The following is a 26,294-nucleotide window of genomic DNA, read 5'->3' as shown; positions in this document are numbered from 1 at the left end:
TCCTTTGGTCAATTATGGGACGTTTATGGAGTAGGAAGGTGTAAGCCAAGTGGTGAATGTTGGTGTTATGGTGACTATAGGTTGAGAAAGGTTGTGAGTGAGCTCAAGATAGCTTGAGGAAGCTTAAAGAAAGCTTGATAGGGACTAAATTTCTGCATAATGAAGTCAATGACAAAAAATTTTAGAGAGGCTCCCCCCCTCTGTGGGCTGAGGTGTGTATGTTTTTATAATGGAGTTTTAGAGAAGTATTAATTAACAAGAATTCAAAAAACGTATGACTAATCAGAGGTAGTGAATCAAGGTTAATTTTCATGGGATTTTTTGTCAGAAATAGGAGATTTACTTTAGGGGTTGCCTTGCCTCTTTGGTAATGATGGGATTTTAGAGTGCTTTGCATTAAATGCCAGGATTTCTGGGACTGAGCCTAATCAATGAGATTAAGGCGTGTATCAGGAACGAATCCTAATGTTGCAACTGAGATTTGGTCCCCTCAAGAAGTAAGATTTAACACCCCAAGCCAGGTGTCAAGCCCTAAATCCACTTCAGGGGGTTCCGCTGGAGATCCTTTTATGCCTTCCAAACCACATGTTCCCAATTTTTCCCCTTTAGGATTTATGGGCTTGGCACATGAATCATGTCTTGAACGGTTTTGCCATTTATAGCATCAATTTGCTGAAGTTTGGATAACTTGGTTTTAGGTACAGTCTTGAGGAAGATGATGGAGTTTCATCGTCCTTCAGACTTCAGCTGATATGACAACCCTCGAGTACTATTCACGTTAAGTAGAGGGTAGCAGAAAACTGATGCGACAACCCCTAGTTCATCCTCAAAGGCTTGGTTCTCTTGTAGGGGTCTCTAGTTGTTTTTTGATTAGGCATGAACAAGGGCTGGTTGCCCACTTTCAAGCCTCTTGCTGGGGACCTTTTTGGACTGGAACTTTGCTCCATTTCAGCACTTTTAGTTGGGCCACATGGCCCTTTCTTTGCTTGGGCTTGTTCCCTACTCCATTAGACTCGTAGGCCTACAAAATGGGCATTAAAGACATGCTTTGCCATGAGTTTTTTACTCCTCATGGGTTTTAGTTGTTAGTAGAAATAAAATGAATCCATGAGCTTTAATAAATATTTATGATAGATTTTGGGTATTAATTCCACGGGCTTTAAATAACTACTTGTATAATTTCTCATAATTTTTACTATGGATTATTTTGTAAATGATATTTTCTTTGGGGCTTTTTTAAATAATGACCTCCAATATTGTTCTTGAGAATAATATTTACCATGGGTTCTAAATAAATATGGTAACAACCACTATAATGGAATAATGTGATGTTCTCATGAGTTTCTCTATAGATAATCATAATGGACACGTAGGATGAATAATTTCCATGAGTTTTGGTAATAAATATTATGAATGTTGTGATGTAAGATAGATAGTGAACATGAGTTTATAATATGAAATAAATAAACGTCATGGGTCTAATAATCATAACTTTCCATTGGTTTTTATAAAATGATTGCCATGGGTTTTGAGAATAGATAATTCATAAATTCCATGAGCTTATAATATTGTAGTAATAGGTTTAAGAATCTAAAGTATCATTCATCAGTGGACTTTTAAGTGAAATAATTATGATATAGTATTTTGCCAAGTATTAATAACCTTGGGCTTTTGATAAAATAGTGTCAAGTAGTTAACTTGGACTTTTAATAGTGTCAACGTAAGTTGGGTTTTTGATATTGCCAATAAGAATTGGGCTTTGATATTGCTAGCAAGAACTGGGCTTTGATATTGCCAATGAGAATTGGGTTTTGATATTGCCAATGAAAATTAGGCTTTAAATATTCCCGCCAGCAAGAATTGGGCTTCGATATTGTCAATGAGAATTGAGTTTTGATATTGCCAATGAAAATTGGGTTTTAAATATTGCCAACAAGAACTAGGCTTTGATATTGCCAATGAGAATCGTGTTTTGATATTGTTAATGTGAATTGGGTTTTAGATAAATAAATTGCTATGGGCTTTGATTATGGATTTGAATTCCATTGATAAAATTGTTTTACCATGGATTTGAATCATTGGCTTTTCAAATATTGCCAAGCATAAGTATTCTTGGACTTTAAATAGAATAGGATGTGTTTATTGAGTTCATAGGGCCGGTTTTGGGCTTATTTAAATAATGATAATAAAATTGGATAAAATATGAGTTTTTGGGCTTTTTTATGATATTTTATATCATAACTCAATTTAGATAATGAGATATGAAACATTTGTGATTAACATAATAATAGAGAAAAAAATATTTGGGAAAACCCAATAACTTATTAGTGGTGTTTGAAAATAAATAGGTGATACTCAAATAAAATTAGGTGTAAAAAAAAAAAAGTACCCTAACAATAGTTATAAAGATATAACTTTATTTTTCGCAACTTTATTTTTCGCAATTCTATTTTTTATTATAAAATGTGGTCTTATATCTTTTAAATATTTGATAAAGTTTGGCACCAAACATATTTGAATATATCTTTTTCAACTCGTTATGTAGCAATTAACAAGTTATTGACTCATTAAAAAAAATGTTGTCACTAAAACTACATATGAAATATCTCTTTAGTTGCCATATAATGGGTTAGAGCAAGATAACTTCAAATATGTTTAGAGCTTAACTTATTTCTTCAAGTTTTGGATCATTCATGTTTTTAAAAATTTCATTAGTTCAATTGAAAGATTTTATTTATTTATTTACTTTAGTGTAAAATTTGCGAAAATGAAACTTTTTAAGAATTTCACTGTGAAAATGGAAAAAATGAATTTTATTTTATGAAAGATTGCCATCAAACATAATTTTGTTAAAAATACTAAGCTCTTTTTTTTTTTTTGGGTGTGTGTATATATAACTTATCAAATAGAAAAGTGTATATATATATATATATATATATATATATATGTGTGTATGTATAATAAAAAAGTGCGCGTATAAAAATCAAAATAATGATTAAATTATAATAAAGGAACTGATTATTAGGTAATCGTTTTCACATTTCACAAATCAAAATAATGCAATTAATAAAGTAACTAATATATGTCTTCTTATTATAGGATGAACCAGTAGATGCTTTCTTTTCAATGGAAAAATTTACTGAATATATAGAATAATGCTACAGTCACAAATTATTTTACAATATTTTTACAAAATGTTGATGTGGCTAACCTCTTATTGGTTTTTATCTAGACCCACTGTTAATATCACATTTTCATTTACCAATAATCAGTAATCACTCACCACTTCAACAGTTTGTAAAATTTTTTGTAAAATAGTTTGTATCTCTAATATTATTCGAATCCATATCACATGCTTACAAAATACAAAACATAGAGTATACTCATTACTTAGTAAGTAATCCAGTTTGCAACTTGCCGCTGAATCTACATGCAATAAATTGAATTTGATTATATACTACTTAGTCATGAAGGAGAGAATTGAGAGTTGAAACAAATTGAAAAATTAACACACACATACATATATATACACACACTTTTAAACTAAATTGTTATTCTCTGTAAGTTCTAGTTAGCTCAGCTAGTAAAGTTTTCGATGGTTATATAAGAGATTTAGGGTTCATTTCCCGCTTACACCAAAAATTGATTGGTGTCTTGATTTTGTGATAATGAGTTATCATCAGGAGTGAACGTCATAAGTTGAAACTCTCTCAAAAAAACATTTCTATTCTCCGACCCATCAGACTATTGTATAATTTTTTAATTGCCAAAAATATGGCTTCCAAACAAGGAAAGATTATTAATGACCCAACTTGCAATTTCTACAGAAAGGTTCAAAACATTAATTATGCATTATCATATATGAATTCTTACCTAAAACAGATGTTGAAAAAAAGATAATCATTGTAATATGAAGAGGACTTTGATAAGAACAACATTATGATACTAACTCATTTCTGGTTTACATAAGTACTAGACTGACAACGTATATAAATTTTCACAGACTACGAAGTCATATTTGTGCGACTTTAAGAGCCTCCTGACCTTGGCTATCCTAGTTGGTTGACAATAAGTTCACAGTGAATACCAGTTTTACTTAAGAAGAATTACCTCCAGGTTTCTTTGCACTTTATTATAAATTGATTGTCAATATTTGAACTTTTTTTTTTCTTTTTTGGTATTGTTGGCATGAAACTTAATGTCTTTTGCACAATGAATTTTGTTTAAGTAATTCCTTTTAATTACATATTTGGTCATAAAATTTCTTAGAAGATGCTAGTCTTGACCAAATTGGCTTCTCTAGCATGTCGAGCATGCATTGACATTATCTCTCTTTTAGTTATTTTAGTATTGTGACCATGAATTTTAATTCTTCTTTGATTCATATTTGTCCTTGACTTGAAATTTATAAAATTTTGTTAATAGAAATTATGATGACAAAAATAATATTGACAATTACATTTCTTAACCAGGATCTTGTTGCCTTATTACCAGAGTTAAGATATGATGGCTTCCTCATCTTCTTTTGTCTCTCAAGAGGAGTTCAATACATTCTATACAATTGACCGGAAGATTTACACCCTCCTTGTAATCAACCTTTGGCGAGATCCAGTGGAGACTATGCAAATTATGGCCTTATGGCTTTGGCTGGAGCGGGTGGGCTTTAATAATGTTGTGCATAAGATGTTATCTTTGCCTTACACTTTAGTCAATGAGCTCGCAGATGAGGCTATCATATGCCTCAATTGCATCAACACCAACCAAATACCGACCTCATCTGAGAACAATGATATTCCTCTCACCCAAAGTTTGATGGATAAAGAGATATCTCTCCAATTTTTCCTAGAAAATCGATTAAATGGTATTGTAGGGATCGCCAAAATTGTGAATGAGGTATGTATTAGAGCACTCTCAGACATCATGCAGCAAGCCGTTGAGAGAAATGCTTCTCAAAGTTTAGTAGAGAGCCAAATGTTGATGATGCCACCTTCTGCTTCCATTCACCAATCCTTAGTCCACCCTGGACTTCGTCAACCTAGAACCTCAGGAAATGAGGTACCAGCAGATGATAGGACCATGTTTGTTACATTCTCTAAAGGTTACCCTGTACATGAATGGGAAGTTAGAGAATTCTTTACTAGATCATATGGGGATTGTATAGAGTCTTTGCACATGCAAGAAGTGCAGCCGCATCAACAAGCATTGTATGCTCGTATCGTTTTCCACAATGCTTCAAATATGGAAATGATACTTGGTGGCTTGGGAAAGGTAAAATTTATTATTAATGGTAAGCATGTTTGGGCTCGAAAATTTGTGCCAAAGCGTGCAAGATCCTCATTGTTGCCGCCATTGCCAACAACATCACATTTGCCAGGCACCTCATTTCGACCATAGTTTATTAATTTTAGATGAAAGGGGTGTTTAGTTGTTATGTCATGTTTTCTTAAGTTATTGGAACAACATATTTGAATGAAGTTCTAGAAGAACAATATTGTTGGAATATTGTTTTATTACCATCAAACCGAAAGAATGAATGGAAAAATAAGGAAATCTTTGTAGAAAAGTTTTAAGAGTAATGCTACAGTTACAAATTATTTTACAATATTTTTACAAAATGTTGATATGACCGATTTTTAATTAATTTTCATCTAGGCTCACCATTAATATTACTTTTTCATTTAACAATAATCATTCACCACACTAACAGTTTGCAAAATTTTTTGTAAAATAGTTTGTATCTCTAACCGTACTCAAGTTTTAATTCTTTCACCTTAAGTAAATTCAAATTTAAATATATTTAACAAAATTTACTGCACACATTAATGCTACTTTTGTTGAATCTTAATGGTACTGGTGGTGCATTGATGATGTTATTTATGATATCTAAATTGATGATTTTAAAAATAATAAAAAAATTGAAGAAGGAACAAAGTCAATAAATGTTGTTAATAATTTGAATTACTATCAACACAATTTGAATTCCCTACATTTATTGGGGAAAAAAAAAATCCTTACATATAAGACATTAACTTTCTTCAGTAATTAATTTTATTGTGTTAGACAATTGACCAATCATTTGTTATCTTTCAATAATGATAATGAGCAGACTTTTTATTACACTTTTTAAATAAGGACTTTGTTAATAGGTGCCGGTCAGCATCTATTAATAAACCAACTATGGTTCATTTATGATCATTCACAAATCCCACCTGCATAGGAAATTAGTAAAGTTTTTACTTTTCAGCTGTAATTTTGTAAGATGATTTGACTTTCTCCATCTAAACTGACACACATTTAATACATATTCAGTTTTTTCCATATCCCTAAAAAAACGTAAATAATTTATTTTAAATTTTATCACATTAATGGGTGCTATACAACACCCGTTAATAGCACCCTCTAAATAAACATGCTTTAGAGGATTGACCATTACCCTTTTTCATTCAATATTTGACACAATTTTTCCATAACTTTCTAAGAAGGCAAGTTGTGAGTAGTAGACAAAAAGTTCTAAAATCATAAAAGCTCCCCATTAATAGCTCACCTCTTAACAAACTTCCTAATCCCATTGTCCATGATTGACTAAACAGTATGTAGAAAGAAACTAAACAGTGGTCACCATTACATTCATTTCAGGACAAAACTTAGATACAGTACTTTAGGTGATGTTCCTTAGATTTTCCTCTTAAAATTCAACCATGTGTCTACTTAACTAAAAAGATATACTTTCATCCCATGAGAAAAAATCCACATGACTAAATTTTAAGAGGAGAACTTAGGGAACAGTACCTAAATACTGTACCTAAGTCTTGCCCTTCATTTCAATATGTTTCAATTGGTTGCAAATGATTTTTAAGTTTTAGTGCACAGACTGTAATTTAGTTTATTAAAAAAAAATGCTACGAATAAACATAATGCAAAGTAGAATGTTTTTCCTGGACCCGTAGTGACCCTGAGAAGCTAAAGAAAATAAGAGTAAAAAACCTCCTTTTACACATGACATTAAAGGATATACCTTCTAGATGATTGCAATGTTGCCCATACTATTTGCAATATCTTTCACTCGATATATTTTAAAAAATGATATTGGATTTGTTAAGAGAAACTTGTAGTCTAGGCTAAAGAAGAGTGCATTACTAAATTCTTTTAATGGTTAAGGAAAAGTTTTGATTTTTAAAGTTTTAGATTGTTTTTAGCTCTGAATGTCTTTAGGGAGAAAAAATGTCAAGACCAGTAAACTTTTTTATTATGTACATAGCTTTATGAATTTATACATCTAGAAAAAATAATATCTTGTGATTAAATCATCCTGCAAGCTAATGACTCCTGGACAATTTCAACTAGTGGTGAAATATATAAAAGAGAACAATATCCATTCTCACATGTCATTATAATTTTAGGCTTCATAATTAACAAATGAATTTATTTCCAGCATGTATGAGAAATTTTAAAATGCCCTCAATTTCAAGAAAAGTTTAATTGAATTGAACTTTCAGAGAATTTATACATATTTTTTACTATGTAAGATTCAACAACATATCGATGTCATAGGTATCCTTTTGTTGAAGTTCGTTTGAGCTTATCCTGGGAGTATGACATGGGTTATTTCAGCACTGTAACGCCTGGTACTTGAACATTGGCTTTAGTCATTTTCTCTACCCCTTCTTACCTTGAAAAAGGGGCAGCTTGAGTTCTTGAACCAATAACCATCTCTCGGCTAACCTAGCCTCCTTTGTCCCTCAAGACCAAAAAGGGGCAGTACAGGAATATTCACCTGTTGCCAATCGACTACGCCTTTGGCTAACAAATTTTAATTTTATTAATAAATAATGATTTATATGTTAATATAAAATAAGACGTTAATTTATGGATATTCCAACGGAGATGGCTGCAAAATTTAATGCAGATGGTATTAATGATATTAATGTGGGTGAACCGTTAAAACCAATTAACGTGGAAGGAGCAGATGCGTTACTTTTTTAGCGAGATACCCACCCAAATTCGGACTCAATCATGTCCAAATCACCCCCAATAAATGCTCCTATTTATGAGGAGGTGATTAAGGAATTCGGAAATTCAATTCCAAATTCAATTATTATGCCAGAATTATTTGATATTCAAGTCAGGGAGATTGATGAGGCATTAATGACTAACGGGCAAAATCCTAATGGGAGTGAGATACCTAAGACAACAACTAATAGGGTTGTTAACTCGCCAACTCAACATGCCATCTCAGCAGAAAATCAAAGTACACGTCAAGCAGGAATTAGGGCAACACAAAAAAAAAAAAAAAAAAAAAAAAAAAAAAAAAACCTACGACAGGAGCAAACCAAGTTGGGTAGGCAAGGAGAAGGCTGTGACTGAAGTGCAAGTTGAAGGAAAAGTTGGTGGAAAGAGAAGGGGAGTTGCTCATCCGAAGTTACCAAGCAAACATAGGCGGGTTTCTGAGGATGAATGTGTGTCTTATTACTCAATGGTGGAGGCTGATGTTCAGCCCTGCCAATCACCATGAGTTGCTTAAACTGGAACTGTCATGGGCTTGGGAACACATGTACAGTGAACGAGCTTGCTGAATTGGTGCAAGCAAAAGATCGCTCTATCGTGTTCTTAGTCGAAACAGAGGCAGATGAAGCAAGGCTAAAAGATGTGATGAAGAAAATTCAATTTGAAAACATGTTTGTTTCTCCAAGAACTACTAGAGGAGGTGGGTTAGTTTTATTCTGGAGGGAGTCGGTTAATCTTTCAGTGGAGGGTTTTGATAAAAATCATATTGATGCAATCATAAATAAGAACAAGGAGAATGAGTGGCGATTTACTGGTTTCATTTAACAATAATCATTCACCACATTAGCAGTTTGCAAAAATTTTTGTAAAATAGTTTGTATCTCTAACATTACTCAAGTTTTAATTCTTTCACCTTAAGTAAATTCAAATGATATCTTAATGGTAATGGTGGTACATTGTTGATGTTATTTATGATATCTAAAATGATGATTTTAAAAAAAAATTGAAGAAGGGACAAAGTCAATAAATGTTGTTAATAATTTGAATTACTATCCACACAATTTGAATTCCCTACATTTATTGGAGAAAAAAAATCCTTACATATAAGACATTAACTTTCTTTAGTAATTACCACCGCACATCCTTAGTGCGATAGTCACTCCACAAGTATAAGTGCTTGTGGGGTGTGAGGGGTAAGGGCCGGAGTTCAAGTCTCCAAGAGAGAGCTTTCACACACATATACACTTAGATTAGGTTAGAGTAGAATTTCTATCTTGTATATATAAAAAAAATAAAATAAAATAAAATAAACTTTAGTAATTAATTTTATTGTGTTAGACATTAACTTTCTTTAGTAATTAATTTTAGGAATGTGCATTCTTGATCCTCCTTAGGTTTCGCCAACTCATATGCCGATGCGGTAGAAAATTCTCCATTTTTTGTAGCTTTCCAAATTAAGGTGTCCTCCTTACTACCATATAACTGGATAGGCGTAGCTGAAATTTTTTCCTTCACACTTGCCAGAAGCTGAAAAGACAGCTCGTTCCATTTCCATTCTCCATCTCTAAACATATCTTTAACTAATATCTTGTCTTTCAACTACTGTAATGGACCTTCTATGAGCTCCCTTAGGCTGCCCCCTTTTAACTAGTTGTCAGTCCAGAATTTCAAGTTGGAGTTATTGCCTACACTCCATGCAATTCCTTTAGAGAATATATGGAAGCCTTGTTTGATCGCTTTCCAGATTGAAGAACGAGGAAGCTTGTCAGGATCACTGGAGTTCCTCCTTGATTGAGAATAGTATTTGTTTAACAAAACTTTTGCCCACAGAGCATCCTTTTCATGATAGAGCCGCCAGTTAAACTTAGCCAAAAGTGCTAGATTTTTAGCTCTCACTGCTTGAATGCTTAATCCTCCCTCCTCCTTAGATTTGATAATTTTGTTTCAACCAACCAAGTGCATCTTGCTCTTTTCTTGAGATGATCCCCAAAGGAAATCCCTACTAATTTTATCCAGTTTATCACAAAGATGAATTGGTAGAGCCACCCCTTGCATCACATGATTTGGAATGGCTGACATCACAGATTTCACAAGGACCGTCCTACCTGCGAATGATAGTAACTTAGCTATCCATCCGGATAGCTTGTTGATAACCCTTTCCGCCACAAAATTAAATTGATTCCTTGCAGCCCCTTTATGTCTAATGGGAAAACCCAAATATTTGCCTAAATTGTTGGTAGGTTGGATTTGCAGATTGCTGCAAATTTTATCTTTTAGCTCTGCCTTCACATTTCTGGAGAAATAGATGCAGGATTTATTAGAGCTCACTTTTTGACCCAATTCAGCACAAAATCTGTCTATCACATCTCTAATAACCACACTGCATTCTTCACTTGCCTTGGCAAAAAGAATAAGATCATCGGCAAAAAAGAGATGTGATATCTCAAGATTTCCCCTTGAAGCCTTTATGGGAACCCAGTCACCATTAATACATTCTTTTTCGATTAGGCTTCCCAAGTACTCCACACATAGGATTAAGATGTAAGGGGATATTGGATTGCCTTGGCGGATGCCTCTTGAGGGTTGAAACTTTCTAGGGACTCACTATTAACAAGAATGGAGATGCTTGTAGTGGAAAAACAACTCATTAGGGGTGTCCACGGGTCAGGCCGGGTCAGGTTCGTGCCCAACCCGGACTTAACCTGACTGGGGTGGGTGAATAAAAAATTGACCCGAAACCAACCTGGAGACCTGGTCGGATTTTTCATTTCGAGTCTCGTCGGTTTCAGGTTGATTCGGGTCGGTATCGGGTTTAACACCGAGGACGAAATCTGGCCGGATCTGGCGAGATCTGGCCTAAATCTAGCCGGATCAGTCAAGATTTGGCCGAAATCTGGGTGGATCCAACGAGATCTGGCCGAAATCTGGCCGGATCTGGTCAAAAAATCGTAATACTTTGCTGGAAAGGATAAGGATTTGGTTCAGGTCGGGTGTCACGGGTTTGGAAACCAAAAACCGACAACCGACCTGCATGGGGTCGGGTTAGCTTCGCCGGAACCCGCATTCGACCGTCGGAGTCATCGAATCGGGTGGTAGCAGGTCGGACGCGGGCAGGTTGGCTGAGTTGAGCGAGTCGTTAGGTCTTCTGGACAGTCCTACAACTCATAATGAGCTTTACCAAGTGATGAGAGAAGTGAAATGCATGAAGAACTTTATGGATGAAATTCTACTCAAGCCTATCATAGGCTTTCTTAAGGTCCACCTTAATTGCCATGAAACCCGTCTTTCCTTTCTTGTTACCCATGGAATAAATGAGCTCCTGAGCTATAACAATGTTGTCCATACCCCTCTTACCCGGAACAAAAGCAGCTTGTAAGGGTGAAATATTTAATTTTTTGAAAAGATTCCTACCTAATCTATAGTCAAACTCACACTCCTCCCACCTAAGGTTTGCGTAAATGATGTTCTCCATTTGAGATTTCTACAAATGAATAAAACTGAAATATTCTTTTAGGAAAGTAATAACATGCGAGGATAGGACTTATTTATTGCATTTATAGAAGGGTCCTGTTAACAGGTCCTGTATAGCACTTGTTGAGAAGGAATAAAATAATAAATAAACTACACGTGGAGACACATTTACTGAAGAAAGAGAAATTTTTTGAAAAGTTAAATTTGTTACGTAAAAGACAAAAATACCCTTCATCATCTTTTACCTCTTCTAAACGTTTTACACAATTTTCTGTCTCTAACGTCTAAAGCATTCTTTTTCTTCTTCTCGTCTCACCTCCTTCTCTCTTGGTCTCTCTAACGTTTCAATCCCAAAAAAAAAAAGAGAGAGAAAGAGTCCACCAACACCAATGCAACCACTAGATCTGTAACCCACCCACCACCACCAAATTTGTCTCACTCCCTCTCTGCTATCTCGGATTCTCTCTCGTATCAACCAAAACCAAAACCTTGAGCTCCACCACCGTTTCTATTAGCTGTGCTTACCGGTGCCACCACCACAACCTCTATAGCCGTCGCCCTCGTTTTCTCTCTCTGCCTTTGATTCTACTTTTACTTCCCTTGTTTTTGGTTGTATCTGGGTTGCTATGGTGAATGGGTTCAATTTGGAACCTGAAAAGCTTGACAATTTGGCTTGGGTTTGAAATTTGGGCATTTGGCTGGTTTTGTAGATCTTAAAAAAAAAGAAAAAACTCAAAAAGTACAGACTGAGAAATGTTAGTGAAGGAAAGGAATATGAAAGAACTTAAAAGGGTATTTTTGTAAAATGACCAATTTTTATGCTTTACTAACACTTTAAGTGCCACGTTATCCTACTTTTTTCTACTCTCAAAAAGCAACTATGTTTTATTAATAAAAAATTCAATCTTAACGGGTGCTGTTTTATAGAAACCTCAAGGGGAGTGTCATTTATACAATTTTTTTTTTTTTTTTTTGGGGGGGGGGGGTGGGCGCTGGCTGTGGGTGGGGGGAGTGCCATTGTGATAAACTTAATGGAAGATTGGTGTAATTTACCTAATGATTAAAAATATTAACTTTTTTCTTGCAACAAAAAAATGTATTAATCAATTAATAAATTTCAATCCTAATTGAGAACGATTAAATTTCAAGTTAGTTTTCCTCAAACACTAATATAATCCATTAGACACTAATATAATTCTTTTTGGAAAATGTTTGGAATCAATTAATAAAATTTCAATTTTAATTGAGAATGATTAGGTTTCAAGTTAGCTTTCCTCAAACACTAACATAATCCATTAAACATTGATATAATTCATTTTGGAAAATGTTTGGATCCAAACATGTTTGGAGCCTTCAACTCTAACCACCAATAGAAGGATGACAAGTGTTTTGTTATATGTACATTGCATGTGACAAATATAAATGTTATCTTCCTATTAGTAGTTAATAGTCAAACTTTGTTCATTTTGTAATTGCCAAAATTTAACATTCCAACAAGGAAGAGTATTAACGAAGCCAACTACAATTTCTATAGAAGGATTCAAAACAATACTAACATCTTGCCATAAATGAATTCTTACTTAAAAAGATGTTGAGTCCAGCATAGTCCTTGTAAATGAAGAACACTAAGATAAGAACAACGGGAAATTATTGTATACTCCCGGAGTACCATAAATACGTACTCCCTCCTCTCACATGAATGGTAGGTCTCACCATGAATTTAATTAATGAGACCCACCATTCATATGAGAGGAAAGAGTACACATTTATGGTACTTCGGGAGTACCTAATAATTTTCCAAGAACAACATTATGACATTGACTTGTATTTATTTTTCATAATTGGATTGAAAATACTAATAAATTGTTTTGGTCTAAGAAGTCGTATTTGTGTGACTTTCAACGCTTTCTGACTTTGTCTGCGTTAGTTGGTTGCCGAGTGGTTCACAGTGAAAATTAGTCCTACTCGAGAACAACTATTTTCCGGTTTCTTTGTACTTCCTAAATCCATAGCAGGTCATTAAAAGACATTACTGTGATTCATTAGATGGATTACTCTCCTTAGAGAGTGTTATATATGATATATGGCTCTAGAGATTTATTGAAATGGTGGGCGTGAAATTGTACTCATGTGGATACAATCACATATCTAGATATAAAATCTTTTTAGAATGTGCTAACCCTGGCCAAATTTCCTTCATTAGCATGTTGTTCATGAACTAAAATTATCTCTCTTTTAGTATTTTAGTATTGTGATAACAAATTTATTTTCTTCTTTGCTTCCTTTTTTTCTTCTGAATTGAAAACTATTAAGTTTTTGTTGGTGACAACAAAAATAATATTGTGACAACAATATAATATTGACAATTGCATTTGTCTTGGCAGGATCTTGAGAGAAACTATGCATTCTTCATCTTCTTTTCTCTCTCAAAAGGAGTTCAATGCGTTCCATAAAATTGACAGAAAACTATACTCCCTCCTTGTAATCAACCTTTGGCGAGATCCAATGGAGTCTATGCAAGTTATGGCCCTATGGCTTTGGTTGGAGCATATGTGATTTGATAATGTTGTGCACAAAATCTTATTGTTGCCTTACATTTTGGTTAATGAACTTGCAGATGAGGCTATCATATGCCTCAATTGCACACCAACCAAATATCTTCATCATTTGATAACAATGATATTCCACTCATCCAAAGCTTGATGGAGAAAGAGATCTCTCTCCATTTTTTTCTAGAAAATCAGCTAAATGGTGTTGTAGGGATTGCCAAAATTGTGAATGAGGTATGTATTACAGCATTGTCAGACATCATGCAACAAGCTGTAGAGAGAAATGCTTCTCAAAGCGTAGCAGAGAGCCAGATGGTGCTGTCACCTCCCACTCACCATTCCTTAGCTAGCCCAACATGGACTTCGTCATGCATGTTGGACTTGGTGGAGGTGATTTGATTCAACCTAGAACACTAGGGAATGAGGTACCAATAGATGATAGGACCATGTTTGTTGCATTCTCTAAGGGTTATCCCGTACAAGAATGTGAAATCCGAGAGTTTTTTACTAGATCCTATGGGATTTGTATAGAGTCTTTGCATATGCAAGAAGCACAACCACATGAACAACTATTGTTCGCTCGTATAATTTTTCAAACGGCTTCAACCATGGAAATGATACTCAGTGGTATGGGGAAGGTAAAATTTACCATTAATGGGAAGCATGTATGGGCTCGAAAATTTGTACCAAAGCATGCAAAATCCTCACTATCATCACCGCTGCCACCATCACATTTGTCAGACACCTCATTTTGACTATGGTTTTTTTTTTTTTTTTTTTTTTTTTTTTTTTTTAATGAAAGGGATTTAGTTACTTGTTATGTTATGATTTTTTAAGTTATTGGTAGAATATCATTCTCAAAAAAAAAAAAAAAGTTATTGGTAGAATATAATTGAATAAAGTTCTTCATTAGAACAATTTTGTTGGAATGTTGTTTTGTTAGCATCAAACCAAAATAATGAATGGAAAAGAAAATCTTTGCAGAATGACTAAAATTCTTTCACTTTAATTTAGAACTAACATGAGTTGTATTTTTATGTGCAATAAATTTAGTGAAATGCATCAAAGGTTGACACTACAATCATCATGCTTTTTGGTGATATCTAAAAATAGATGTAAAAAGAGGAATGATCTTTTTAAATGGGGGAAAATTAAACCTATTAACATTCAAAACAAAACTTGAACTCTCTACATTACCCCCCCCCCCCCCCCCCCCCAAAAAAAAGAAAAAAGAACATGTCACATTTTCTTCTTTTTAGTTATTTTGTTATCTTTTATTAGACAAATTACCCATCATTTTGTTATATAAGTTAATAGGACCACAACTAGGCTAAGTGTCCGTTTGGATTGGGATGGAAAATTAAAATTATTTGACTATTCAGCTTATTTTTACTACTATTCATGGCCCCACTGTATTATTTTGACTAACTTTTACATTTATCTACAGTACTTTCAGCAATAAGTTTTCAGTTTTAGCAAAATAAGAGGTATCTAAACACACCCTAAATATTTAAAAAAAGAGGCCAATTGACATGACAAGTTTTTCTTTTTCTTTTTTGGTTGTTCTTGTTGTTGTTGTTATTGTTACAAGAAGGGAGGTTTTATTTATTTAAGTGAACTATTTACACATAGCATTTTCAGGGCATTATCATGGGTGCCTTGATAAATTAAATCATATATATATATATATATATATATATATATATATATATAACAATGGTACATAAACTAGGGACAATTATCATATTTTACTTTTATCTACAGTACTTTCAGCAATAAATTTTCAGTTTCAGCAAAATAAAGTTTTGAGGAAAAAATATATGACCCATAGGAGGTTGGCTTCTCCTAATGAATCTTCCCTGCCTAGTTCCCGTACTTGGAAAGCAATGAGGAAGGGGTTAGATATTTTTGCAAAAGGCACTAGATGGAGTCTAGGCCGTGACAGTAACATCAACTTTTGGTTCGATAATTGGACTTCAAATGGACCATTGGGAACTATTGTGTAGGGGCCTCTCACAAGAGGGGAAGAGGATTTTAAAGTCAAGGACTTAGTCTCAGACTTGGGTTGGGATTGGGGGAAGATTTCTATTACCTTGCCAAGTCAGATTGTCATGGAAATTCGAGCAATGCCTCAATCTTGTATTGCGTCAACAGAGGATAGGTTGATATGGGCAGCAACCTCTAATGGTCAATTCAACCTCAGTAATGCCTACTTGCTGACAATACAGCAACTCGAACCTCATCACTCCTTCAATGGCATTTGGGTTTGGAAATTAAATGTTCTTCCAAGGGTCCAATTCTTCATCTGGATGTGCTTACACAATAGCATTGCCACCCGTGAATGCCTTGTAGCTAGAGGAATCCCTGTGAACACCTCTTGTCCAATATGTCATCAAGTGCCAGAAACTATTATTCATCTCTTGAGGGACTATTCTTTTGCTGTAAACTGTTGGCAGAACCTTGGAGCTAATAGTAGAGCTGATTCTTTCAGTATGAACCTTCAGGACTGGTTGAAGTTTAACTGCAAGGTAAATACAAAATATGGGGGAGTATGGGGATTCCATGGAACATGATTTTTGCTTTTGGTGTGTGGACCATTTGGCAACACCAAAACAAAGTAGTGTTCCAGAATCGCAATCCAAACTATGATATTCACACCGAAGTCATTCATAGAACAACTGAGTTTGTGTTTTGTGCTCAAGGAAACTCTTCCAAGAGTCCTCATATCGAGCGAAGTATCAAATGGGAAAGACCATACTGCAACTGGTTCAAGCAGAATATAGATGGTTCAGCTCTTGGAAACCCGGGTACAACAGGTGGAGGGGGCATTCTTCGATCAAACTCCGGATTATGGATTCAAGCTTTCTCTAGAAGCATAGGAAAAACCACCAGTTTCCTAGCAAAGCTTTGGGCTTTAAGGGATGGGTTAATTATGTGTTTGAACTTGAGAATTAGTGCTCTTGAAGTAGAGTTAGATGCCCAAGCTGTTGTTGAATTGATGAACAATGACAACACCCCCAATGCTACTAACTCATTCCTTGTGGCTGATTGTAGACTTCTAATTTCTCAAGTTTCGCAGATTAAAGTGAACCACTGCTATAGAGAAGCAAACGCCTGTGCAGATGCTCTTGCTAGAATAGGATCTCTTCAAGATTCAGATATGTTGTATTATGATTCCCCTCCGTCTAATCTATTGGAGTTTTATCTTGCTGACCTATATGGTCTTTTTCATTTCAGGTTTTGTCCTGATTCTGATGTAATTGCTTCTGTTTCTTAGTTTCTTGAATGAAAGTCCATTTTACCAAAAAAATAAAAAAAACAGTATCCAAACACACCCTAAATGTTTTTAAAAAGAGGCCAATTGACATGACAAGTTTTTCTTTTTTTTGTTATTGTTGTTGTTATTGTTGCAAGAAGAGAGGTTTTATTTATTTAAGTGAACTATTTATACATAGCATTTTCAAGGCATTATCGTGGGTGTCTTGATAAATTAAATTAAATCATATACATAACAATGGTACATAAAATAGGGACAATTATCATATTTTTCTGCATTGCTTTCTTATTTACAACCCCTTCTTGCCGGTCAATCAGCACAATTATTGGCTCCACAGAAAATGTGCCCAAGATAGATGGTCTAGTTGCAAGCGATCAAGCTTCAGCAATCAAAAACCAAAATAGCAATAGTAGGTGCAAGTGCATCATTAGATTTAAGTGCTGTTTGAACTCATCGATATCTAAACATCAAAATAAAATAAAATAAAAGTAAGTGCTGTTTGTGAGTCCGTTTCCAAATAGACAAAATAAAGTTGCGAGTAGTGGTCGTGCATCATTCGTCACTGAACAAAAGGGCAAGGACAAATGAGGTAAATCCGCAGCTTGCTGTGATAAAAATCTCCACCTCCCAACAAAACAACATCGTTGTCAAACTGTGTGTGCACCTTTTGTTCCCTCTCGTCCTGATTCAGACTTCAGAGCCCTCCAGCAACAGGCCGGGCTGTACATACGTTTACATGTACGCTTGAAATACGTATTCGATTGGAAAGGTAATTCCTTTTTTGTGTCATGCGCTTCAAGCACTTCCTCTAAAATTTATGCTTTTGAAAGAAACAAAACTAAATTAGGCATACTGTTATGTGTTTGATGTTTCATACGCTCACTCAATTCTACAGCTTTGTTCTTTCTTCTTTTCGAAAAAGCAAGAATTTGTTTTTATTTTTTGGTTGCTAAATTATGGTGACCGAGTTTAGTGTGAACTTTTTGAGAATATGCAAGAAATGGGTTTATTAGCTTTTGGGTAATTCTTTCAGTTTTGATTCAATAAAAATGGATCCGGGTTCGAATGGAGAAGAACCCACTTCGTGGGAAGAACTATACAACATTAACTTGATGCCATCAGAGTTGTTTTTGAAGTTCAGGAAAGAAACACAAGGTATTCGTGTTGGTCTCAATTTGGAGGTATCTTTCCATGCCTTGGCAAGATTTAATTTTTACTTGTCCAATTCAATTGCTTTTAATTTCTGATATGTTACTTCTGTGTTTGGCAGCCAAAATATGAAGGTAAAGTTGTTATGGACTATGTAGTTAGTAGGTTACTCCTTTATAGTCATGTGGTCAGGGTGTTAGTGTTACTGCATCACTTTAGGTAACCCCAGCTCTACGTTAGTGGAAAAACGACGTGTTTTTTGTAAATAGATTTAGTGCGGTTAACAACTTTGAGCCGTGCCAATGAGCTTTAGCTCAACTGGCACTTCCTCCTCCCATAATAATGGGATGGAAGGTGTGTGTGTAACTTACCAACTAAAAAAAAAAAAACTGTAGAGGGGGTAGTGGTCATTTGCTTCAAAACATGGCAACACTGTATCAGAAGATGACATGCATATGCACGTTCTAGTGCCTCTTACACAAGTTTAGTTCTGGGATTGTAAAACTATGCAGTCAAGTGCTAGAACACATACTGCACTGTTTGTGATGGTCTTACTATGAAAAATTTTGTCTGTTTTTTGAAATTTGTCATTTTGTCTAGTATTTGATGTGCTATCTATATTTGGTGTCTTCAATGTGTAGACTATAGCCATAGAAACAGTCTGATTTGGGTATCTTGCATGTTTTGAATCATCTTTGTTGCAAGGAACTGATGAATAGTTTGAAATCTCAACAATTGGAGAATTATTTCTGTTAGTAATTTTGTTTGGCTGAGGGGATTTTCCCTTGGATATAATAACACAACTTTTCTAGTTTCTATTGTGGTAGTAATAAATTAGTTAGTTTAATTCAGTGGATTTGCTTTTGGCATTTACTTTGTAATATGTTATAGAGATATTAATATCTGATTATGCCATGATATTGCTGCGTATGACTTGATACTTAAATGTGAATATTAGTACCTTCACTTAATTGGCTGTAAAATGAATTATAATTGAAGCCTCAGTTGTGAAAGCTTAGGCTAGTTATGGTGCATGGATAGGTAATATTGTGTGAAGTAGTCCTGCTGGACATGTCCTGACAAGGCATGAGTTGGACAAAGCTGCTTTGGAGATATAACAATTACATGTGTTTGAACAAGAGCCAAACCTTGAGGGGTTGGCCTAATGGTTCTTAAGACCTCATGAGATCCATGAGGTCCTGGGTTTAAAACCTCTAGTCAGTATCTTAGGATCACCCCTAAGGAATTCCTCCCTGTAATTACCTAGTGTGTATGGGACCTGGATTTTACACAACAGGGGAAATAGTCAGGTGCTCAAAGAGCTTTGGAGACCTTCGCAAAAAACAAAAAGAAGAGAAAATAAAAAAGAAGTGTGTGATTGATTTTGCATTCATTTGATCTTTGTGGTTGTGCCTTGCTAACCTCTAACCTAATTAACTAAGTTCATAGATAGCCTAGTAACTACATTACATGTTTCACTCAACCACTTTGTACAAAAATATGGTATAACTGAATGCTTGAACAATTTAGATGTTTGGCTTTCATCTCAGCCTTTGGTTTGCTTGGATTTTACTCCTTCACTAATCGATTCCCTCATACTGTGATATATCATAATCTTATCACCTCCAATTCTCATTGTATGGATGATTTTTTTAATGGTATTTCCCAACTTAAATGTTGTTTTGGTTCAGTTCTATAATGCTCCCACCAATGAGTTTCAAGCAAAGCTTGTACTGAAGCCCTTAGCACCTGACCGGAGGTGGAAGTTTATGTATGAGCCTATCCATCAAGATGTACGCCTTCTTTCCAAAAAGATTCCCGTAACCAAATTTCTAAATCTCCAGGTTTGATGCTTTTACATACCTTTTTCTGTATACAAAGAATATAAATGTACACACACACACACACACACACACACACACACAGAGAGAGAGAGAGAGAGAGAGGCATGACTCAAGGTAGTTGGCTTTAGTTGTATTTGGGCTTTCACACACAAAGTGCAGGAAATATATAGTATTTTTGCACGCATGGACCAAGTAGTATTTTGTATTTTGTCATATTAGTGTGTGTGCACATGCTTTTGGCACCATAGATGGCTTTAGTTGTATTTGGACTTTCACACAGAAAGTGCTGGAAATATACAGGTTGGTATAGGCCACAATTTTCAGTTAAATGCAACTGGTTGGAAATGGAAGCTTACTACTTGTTTCGGTGGAGATGGCATATCTCGGATTCAGAATAAAACATCAGTTGGCTTGTTTCCTGGCATGGATTTGCGTTTTGGGTGGAGGGCTGATTATGTTCTTCCAGAAATTACTGGGTAACTGCTCAATGTTCTACACATTTACTATTGAAGTAAATATGAGAACTTCTGGAATTTATGATATTTCAGCATTAGAAACTCTTTTATGTTCAATGACGTGCTTTATCTTAGTTTTTTTATCTTTATTTTAAAAGTGCTATATCTTGCTAACATGTAGTAGTGACCTAATAGTTTCTTAGGAATACATGCAATATTGCTATTCATCAGTTCATTCAATTATTTTTTTTGTTCACACTGACAGTCTATCATTGTTGAAACCTTGAATTTAATAGGGCTCTTGGTACTAGTGAACCATTGTTCAACATGAACTCTGGACGGTTGCAAGCTTCACTTGATAGAGTCGAGGCCATAGTAACCCACAGTGATGCAGAATATTGATCAAGTCAAAAAAAAAAAAAAAACCAGGTATACTTGCTGTTTACTTTGTGGAGACAACTATCAAGGTATTAGCATTAAGTATCACCAATACATAGGGAATGGGTGTATTTGGAAAACAGAACATGAAGGGCTTTTATTTTCAATTTCAGAGCATCTCTTTTTTCTGGCGAAACAAATTGAAAAAAATCATAGTATTTAAAATGTATGAACTTTTTTATTAACTTCTAGTAGATGAGTATGTTTTACATGACACTCGTTGTACCATGTGGTTTCCAAGGTTTCATTTATTGTAATTGCTTGATGTATATACTTTTTCCATTATGTGTTCCAGTTCCAGATGCCCTTGGTATTGGTTTCATTTGAAGGGTCTTTTTCCCTCCAGTGCTTCTGTACACTAGAGGTGACTCGGGCACAACATGTGTCCTAAAATGACCACATGTCAGCCTAGTGTCCTGTCTAGTGCACGAGAGCATTAGACAGAAGCTTTACCCTCACTAGAAAATTTCCAGTTACTTTTTCATTTATTATTATTATTATTATTTACGTGAACTTCACATACAACAGAAGCAGCAGGAAACTCATGAAAAGCATGCCAAGAGGCCCAAGACTTTAGCATTGCTGAAAAAGGAGATATGATCATTACTTGGTTAGCTGTTCAAATGTTATGCAAGTGTCCAGTATTGAATTGTATAGCCTTAGGCTGGTGGGGATGCATAGTTACTTTAAGTTGAGAGATTCTTGCAATGTAAACCAAGTTGGTTTATGTAACCGGCTTCAGCGTACTTATGGTCTCTCCTGGCCTTTTGAAGACAATCCAGTGAAATTTGCAAGTGATGGTTCTTAATTCTTATTCATTTCATTCCATATTAAAATGATATGTTTTCGATGAGGACCATCATCTTTTCATTGTTTTGTATTGGTAATTTTCTTATGAGCATTTGCACGTTTAGATGGAGAAGTTACACATACGGAAAGAAAAAAAAAATGAATGAAACTGAGAAAAACAAACCCAAAGCCTTTTTAGTGGTGAAGACTTGGTGCGATAGTGCTCTAAGTACGACCTTTAGAAACAAATCTCTATTTTCAAATTGTTTTTTATTTATTTACAAAGCTTAACCCACAAATTACCTAGTCATTCTTATGTCGTAGTAAACTCCATATACTTGACATGATTATGATCATGTTTTTCAGTTCACAATGGACAAACTTTTCTCCCAAATTGAGTTAGAAGAATTTCCTCAAATCCATTGCATTGTATTTTAGAAGACCATTCAAGTGTTTTAAATCACATTATTTATTAAATCATTTAAAAGGGCAAGTCACATCACATGAATATTAAGTAGGTCATCTGAACTATAAATAATGTGAATAGTCTTGTGAGTTATTAACTAGAGTCTGTTTAAGAATTGATTATTTCTGTTTGCTTATTTGTATAATATTTATCAAAAGATATGGTTTTTAATAACTTTGTGTTAAATGTATTACAAAAAACAAAAACAAAATTAGTTTATTTCAAAAAAGGCTTATTAGATAAAATGCAAAATCTTTTTTAGTAATTTTTAATTTTTTTTTAATTACTGAAAATATAAACTTAGTAAATATGTATAATATAACTTATATGGAATTAGGTGCAGTACGCCGTGGTTTTTTGGAAACAAAATCAGCACCTTTACTTGCAGGTGCATATTTTGCACCTCCACTATGGCCGGCAGTGCAGTGACCGCATTTGGCAGTTGGTTTTGGTCAATTTAGGTGTAGTCGGAGTGGTTTTTTTATACAGCCCTAAGTAGAATTACATATTTTGTCCAAATTATTTTTTAAACTAAGTATACCAATAAAAATATGCTCTACCAAATGAGCATTATATATTATGGATCTGCGAGATGATTTACTCAATAATCAACTCTCATATCATGATGAACCAAATTGATCCTGGGGATGACATTTTACTTTTCTTGTTCTTTGGGAAATATTTTACAATAAAACAGCTGGAATCATTTTACTTTAGGCTTTTTTGAACTTGTAAACACCATCAAAATCCACAACATGTTTGAAAGTTGAAACCCAGAGGAGGGAATATTACATGGGAGTTGGGACTGTGGGACCTCTCTTACCTAGCCGTTGTAGCCTCCAACGGCATAATCCCATTCCATTCATTCCAACCCCTGCCTTTATAAATTCAAAATCTCCATTGCATCGCATAGCACATCTCAAGCAATTCCTAACATCTGAGACTGAGAGTCAGAATTCAGAACCCAATTAAAAATGGCTTCCTCTAAGCTTAGAAGCTCATGTTCCTTTCCAAATCTTGTCCTCTCATGCTTGAATTTCACTCTCTTTATCCTTTCCTCAGCTTCTCTTGCTCCCATTATTCTACTGAGAATGCCTCCAACTTCTATGGGTATGGCTTTCCTCATGGTCTCTTGTGTTTCATTGCTCTCCTCCTTTGTGGGCTTCTACTCTCAGCTCACCCACTTCTGTTTCATAACCCACATGTCACTTCTCCTTGGCTCGGCAATTGGGCAATTGCTTAGCATATTGGCCTTGTTTACAAAAGAGCAATCCAGCCTTTCCTTGCTCAAGTCCAAAAGGGACCCCAAAGAGGCAAAGCTTTTGGTGAGGTTGGAATGTGGGGTTTTGATGGCAATGTTTCTAATGCAGTTGGTGGTGTTGGTACTGAGCTGTGCAGTGCACAGCTGTTGGCTGAGAGAATATGAGGGACTAGAAGCAGAAAGAGAGGCAATGGCAAGGAAGAGGAGTAGGAGGATAGCTAAAGTACAAGAGGAATCCATGTCTAATGTAGCCAAGATTTCAGATGTTAAAGCTAAGGAATTGGATGACAAAATGAAGAGCAAGTATGGGCAGTGGGTAAAGACTGATTTTGAAGGCTAAGGTTCAGGCACTTTCTTGGCTGCTTATTCATTATCAATGTTTAAATGGGTCTATATATGTATAATAGAGCGTTTCTCACTGTCTGTTACTGTTTCTGAATCCTGGTTTCACTATTGGTGTGGCCATTGAGCGTGAAGTAGTGTGGAATCTATAGGCGGTTCTTTTGGTTTGTGTGGCAGTAATGTAGTATTGTGCCTATTGCCTTGTGAAAGTTTTAATGATTCTCTGTTACTCTCCACTCTGTGTGTGACTAGTAACCTTATACAAATCCAGAATCTGCTCTCTCTCTCTCTCTCTCTCTCTCTCTCTTAAATAATTAGAAGAAGGTGATGAGTGAATGCCTCACTTATCGCTTTCATATTAAAAGAATGCCATTTTACAAAAAAATTTCCCCCCTAGCCTAGAAAATTAAAAGCAGAGAATCGAGATTAAATTCCAAACCAACCTCAAAATACAATTAAAAGATTAATTAAGTGTTCCATAATCCAATTCCCTTAGATAACAAGGCCATGGCATAATATTCATAAGTTTTACATTTGATGCTTACATCTTTTAAGCATGCCCCACGTTTAATATGTGAAATGAGTAATATATATGAAACATGTACGCTAATGGGTGTGTAGTAATCAATATCCTATTTGCTTTAACAAATTATTAAGGATTAAAATGTGGGAAACATTTTCAAAAAACTTTTGAGAATATCCATGTTACCTCTAATTATTTGGTACCTGCACAATTAACTAATGCATAAATGATAGTCCACAATGGAGAGCCAACATGTCTCCCGCCGTTGCCATGCTATCCATTGGCTTTAGGTTCAGATAAGGCAACCAACATTAAATAATGCATCTAGGGGTGACCACGGGTCGGTCCGGGTCGGGTTTGTGCCCAACCCGCAACCGACCTGACCAAGTCAGGGTCCAATTTCTCAGACCCGCCGTCGACCAGTCAGAAAATCGAATCGGATCGGACGGTTCTTGTCGGAAAGTGGTCAGGTCTCGGTCGGGGTTGATTATTTGGAAAACGGCGAGAATCCGGCCAAGAAAATATGAAAAACAGCAAAATCCGGCGAGGAAATTTTGAATAACGGTTGAAATCCGGCCAGATCTCGCCAAATCCAGCGAGATCTTGGCCATTTTCGGCAAGATCTTGGCTAGATCTAGCGAAATCTCGCTGGATCTAGCTTAAATATTCCCAAAGAAAACTCAAAACTCGCCGGATCTACCCAAAAAAATCTCAAAACTCGCCGGGAATATGATGGGTCGGTCGGATCTGGTTTCTCGGATTTGAGAAGAGGAGATCCGATCTCCGACCCGTTGATCTCGGGTTTTGGAGAATGAAATCCGTTGCCGACAGCTGGAACAGTTGGTTCGGTCGGCGGCGGATCGGGTTCGGTCGGTGGGTCGGTTCCGGCGGGTCCTTGGACAGCTCTAAATGCATCAAATAAAAGCCACGCTATCTATTAGTTTGTTTAAGGTTCAAATTCTTCAATAAGGGATGTAGGATTTGAGCCTCAAACTTTTATGCTAGAGACACTAAAGTAGCATTTAAATTCAAAGGAATATGACGCTTGGCAATTTTTTTTTTTTTTTTTTTTTTTTGAAAGCGACGCTTGGCAATTTGAATACTAGGGAATGAAACTATTTTTATATTTTGCCAAAAAATCCTTTGGATAGTATCAATTCTCTTTTTTTCTTTTTTTTCTTTTTTTTCCCTCCAAATGTATTATAAGAAACAAAAATATAAACTATAAATCATGAAAAATTCAATAAAATTATAGTGAAATATTTTTAATTGACTTGTATAATACAAAATAATTATTTAAATTGTCAATAATTATATTATATTTTTATTTTATATCTATAGGTTAAAGAGTAGAGAGGATCAGAGGAATGTGGATATCCAAGGAATGTGAATACCCACCTTTTTCAAAGAGAATCCACATTCCTACCAAAAGGGGGTTGAGTGGGAATTCAAATTCTCAAGCATCTAATTCTTTTGTGTGATTTGCAATCAAATGTGAGAATGTTTCAACATTCTCAAGAATCTTAAAACATTACCCCATACCAAACGTCATCAAAGACATGTTAATTGAACCACAAGACTCAATAATTCAATGAATATAAAGTAGAATATCATATAAAAACCGTGGCATCCATAAATTTAAGAATTTTTTTTTTTTTGATTAACTTTAAACTTTTTTTTTTTGGTTGAGAAACATGATTAACTTTAAACTTAAAAATAAAGATTC

General features: G+C 35.0%; 3 protein-coding genes across 3 annotated transcripts; all 3 read left to right on the top strand.

Annotated features, from left to right (window-relative positions):
• The first annotated feature begins 4,506 nt into the window (after positions 1 to 4,506).
• LOC126707007 (uncharacterized) lies at positions 4,507 to 5,394 on the top strand. The gene has a single exon (XM_050406594.1). The coding sequence runs from the start codon at positions 4,507 to 4,509 to the stop codon at positions 5,392 to 5,394; it is 888 nt and encodes a 295-aa protein (XP_050262551.1).
• A 12,254-nt stretch (positions 5,395 to 17,648) lies between these two features.
• Positions 17,649 to 22,005, top strand: LOC126706106 (uncharacterized). The gene is made up of 6 exons (XM_050405377.1): positions 17,649 to 18,070; positions 18,335 to 18,482; positions 20,142 to 20,294; positions 20,595 to 20,770; positions 21,046 to 21,178; positions 21,716 to 22,005. The coding sequence occupies exons 2-5, from the start codon at positions 18,351 to 18,353 to the stop codon at positions 21,149 to 21,151; spliced, it is 567 nt and encodes a 188-aa protein (XP_050261334.1). The 5' UTR covers positions 17,649 to 18,070; positions 18,335 to 18,350; the 3' UTR covers positions 21,152 to 21,178; positions 21,716 to 22,005.
• Positions 22,006 to 23,340: 1,335 nt separating this feature from the next.
• LOC126706567 (uncharacterized) lies at positions 23,341 to 24,281 on the top strand. The gene has a single exon (XM_050406096.1). The coding sequence runs from the start codon at positions 23,417 to 23,419 to the stop codon at positions 24,041 to 24,043; it is 627 nt and encodes a 208-aa protein (XP_050262053.1). The 5' UTR covers positions 23,341 to 23,416; the 3' UTR covers positions 24,044 to 24,281.
• The last annotated feature ends 2,013 nt before the right edge of the window (positions 24,282 to 26,294 follow it).

This window comes from Quercus robur, chromosome 11 (assembly GCF_932294415.1).
Source record: "Quercus robur chromosome 11, dhQueRobu3.1, whole genome shotgun sequence".
Taxonomy (NCBI): Eukaryota; Viridiplantae; Streptophyta; class Magnoliopsida; order Fagales; family Fagaceae; genus Quercus; species Quercus robur.
Note: the sequence above shows the minus strand (reverse complement) of the source record. Positions and strands in the feature narration are given on the sequence as shown.

Bases quoted from the DNA above. Each gene is read 5' to 3' on its own strand.
- LOC126706106 (XM_050405377.1), top strand. From the start codon at position 18,351: ATGGATCCGGGTTCGAATGGAGAAGAACCCACTTCGTGGGAAGAACTA. The intron at 18,483-20,141 runs GTATCTTTCCAT...GTTTTGGTTCAG, and splicing joins GTGTTGGTCTCAATTTGGAG to TTCTATAATGCTCCCACCAA. The intron at 20,771-21,045 runs GTAACTGCTCAA...TGAATTTAATAG, and splicing joins GTTCTTCCAGAAATTACTGG to GGCTCTTGGTACTAGTGAAC.
- LOC126706567 (XM_050406096.1), top strand. From the start codon at position 23,417: ATGGCTTCCTCTAAGCTTAGAAGCTCATGTTCCTTTCCAAATCTTGTC.
- LOC126707007 (XM_050406594.1), top strand. From the start codon at position 4,507: ATGGCTTCCTCATCTTCTTTTGTCTCTCAAGAGGAGTTCAATACATTC.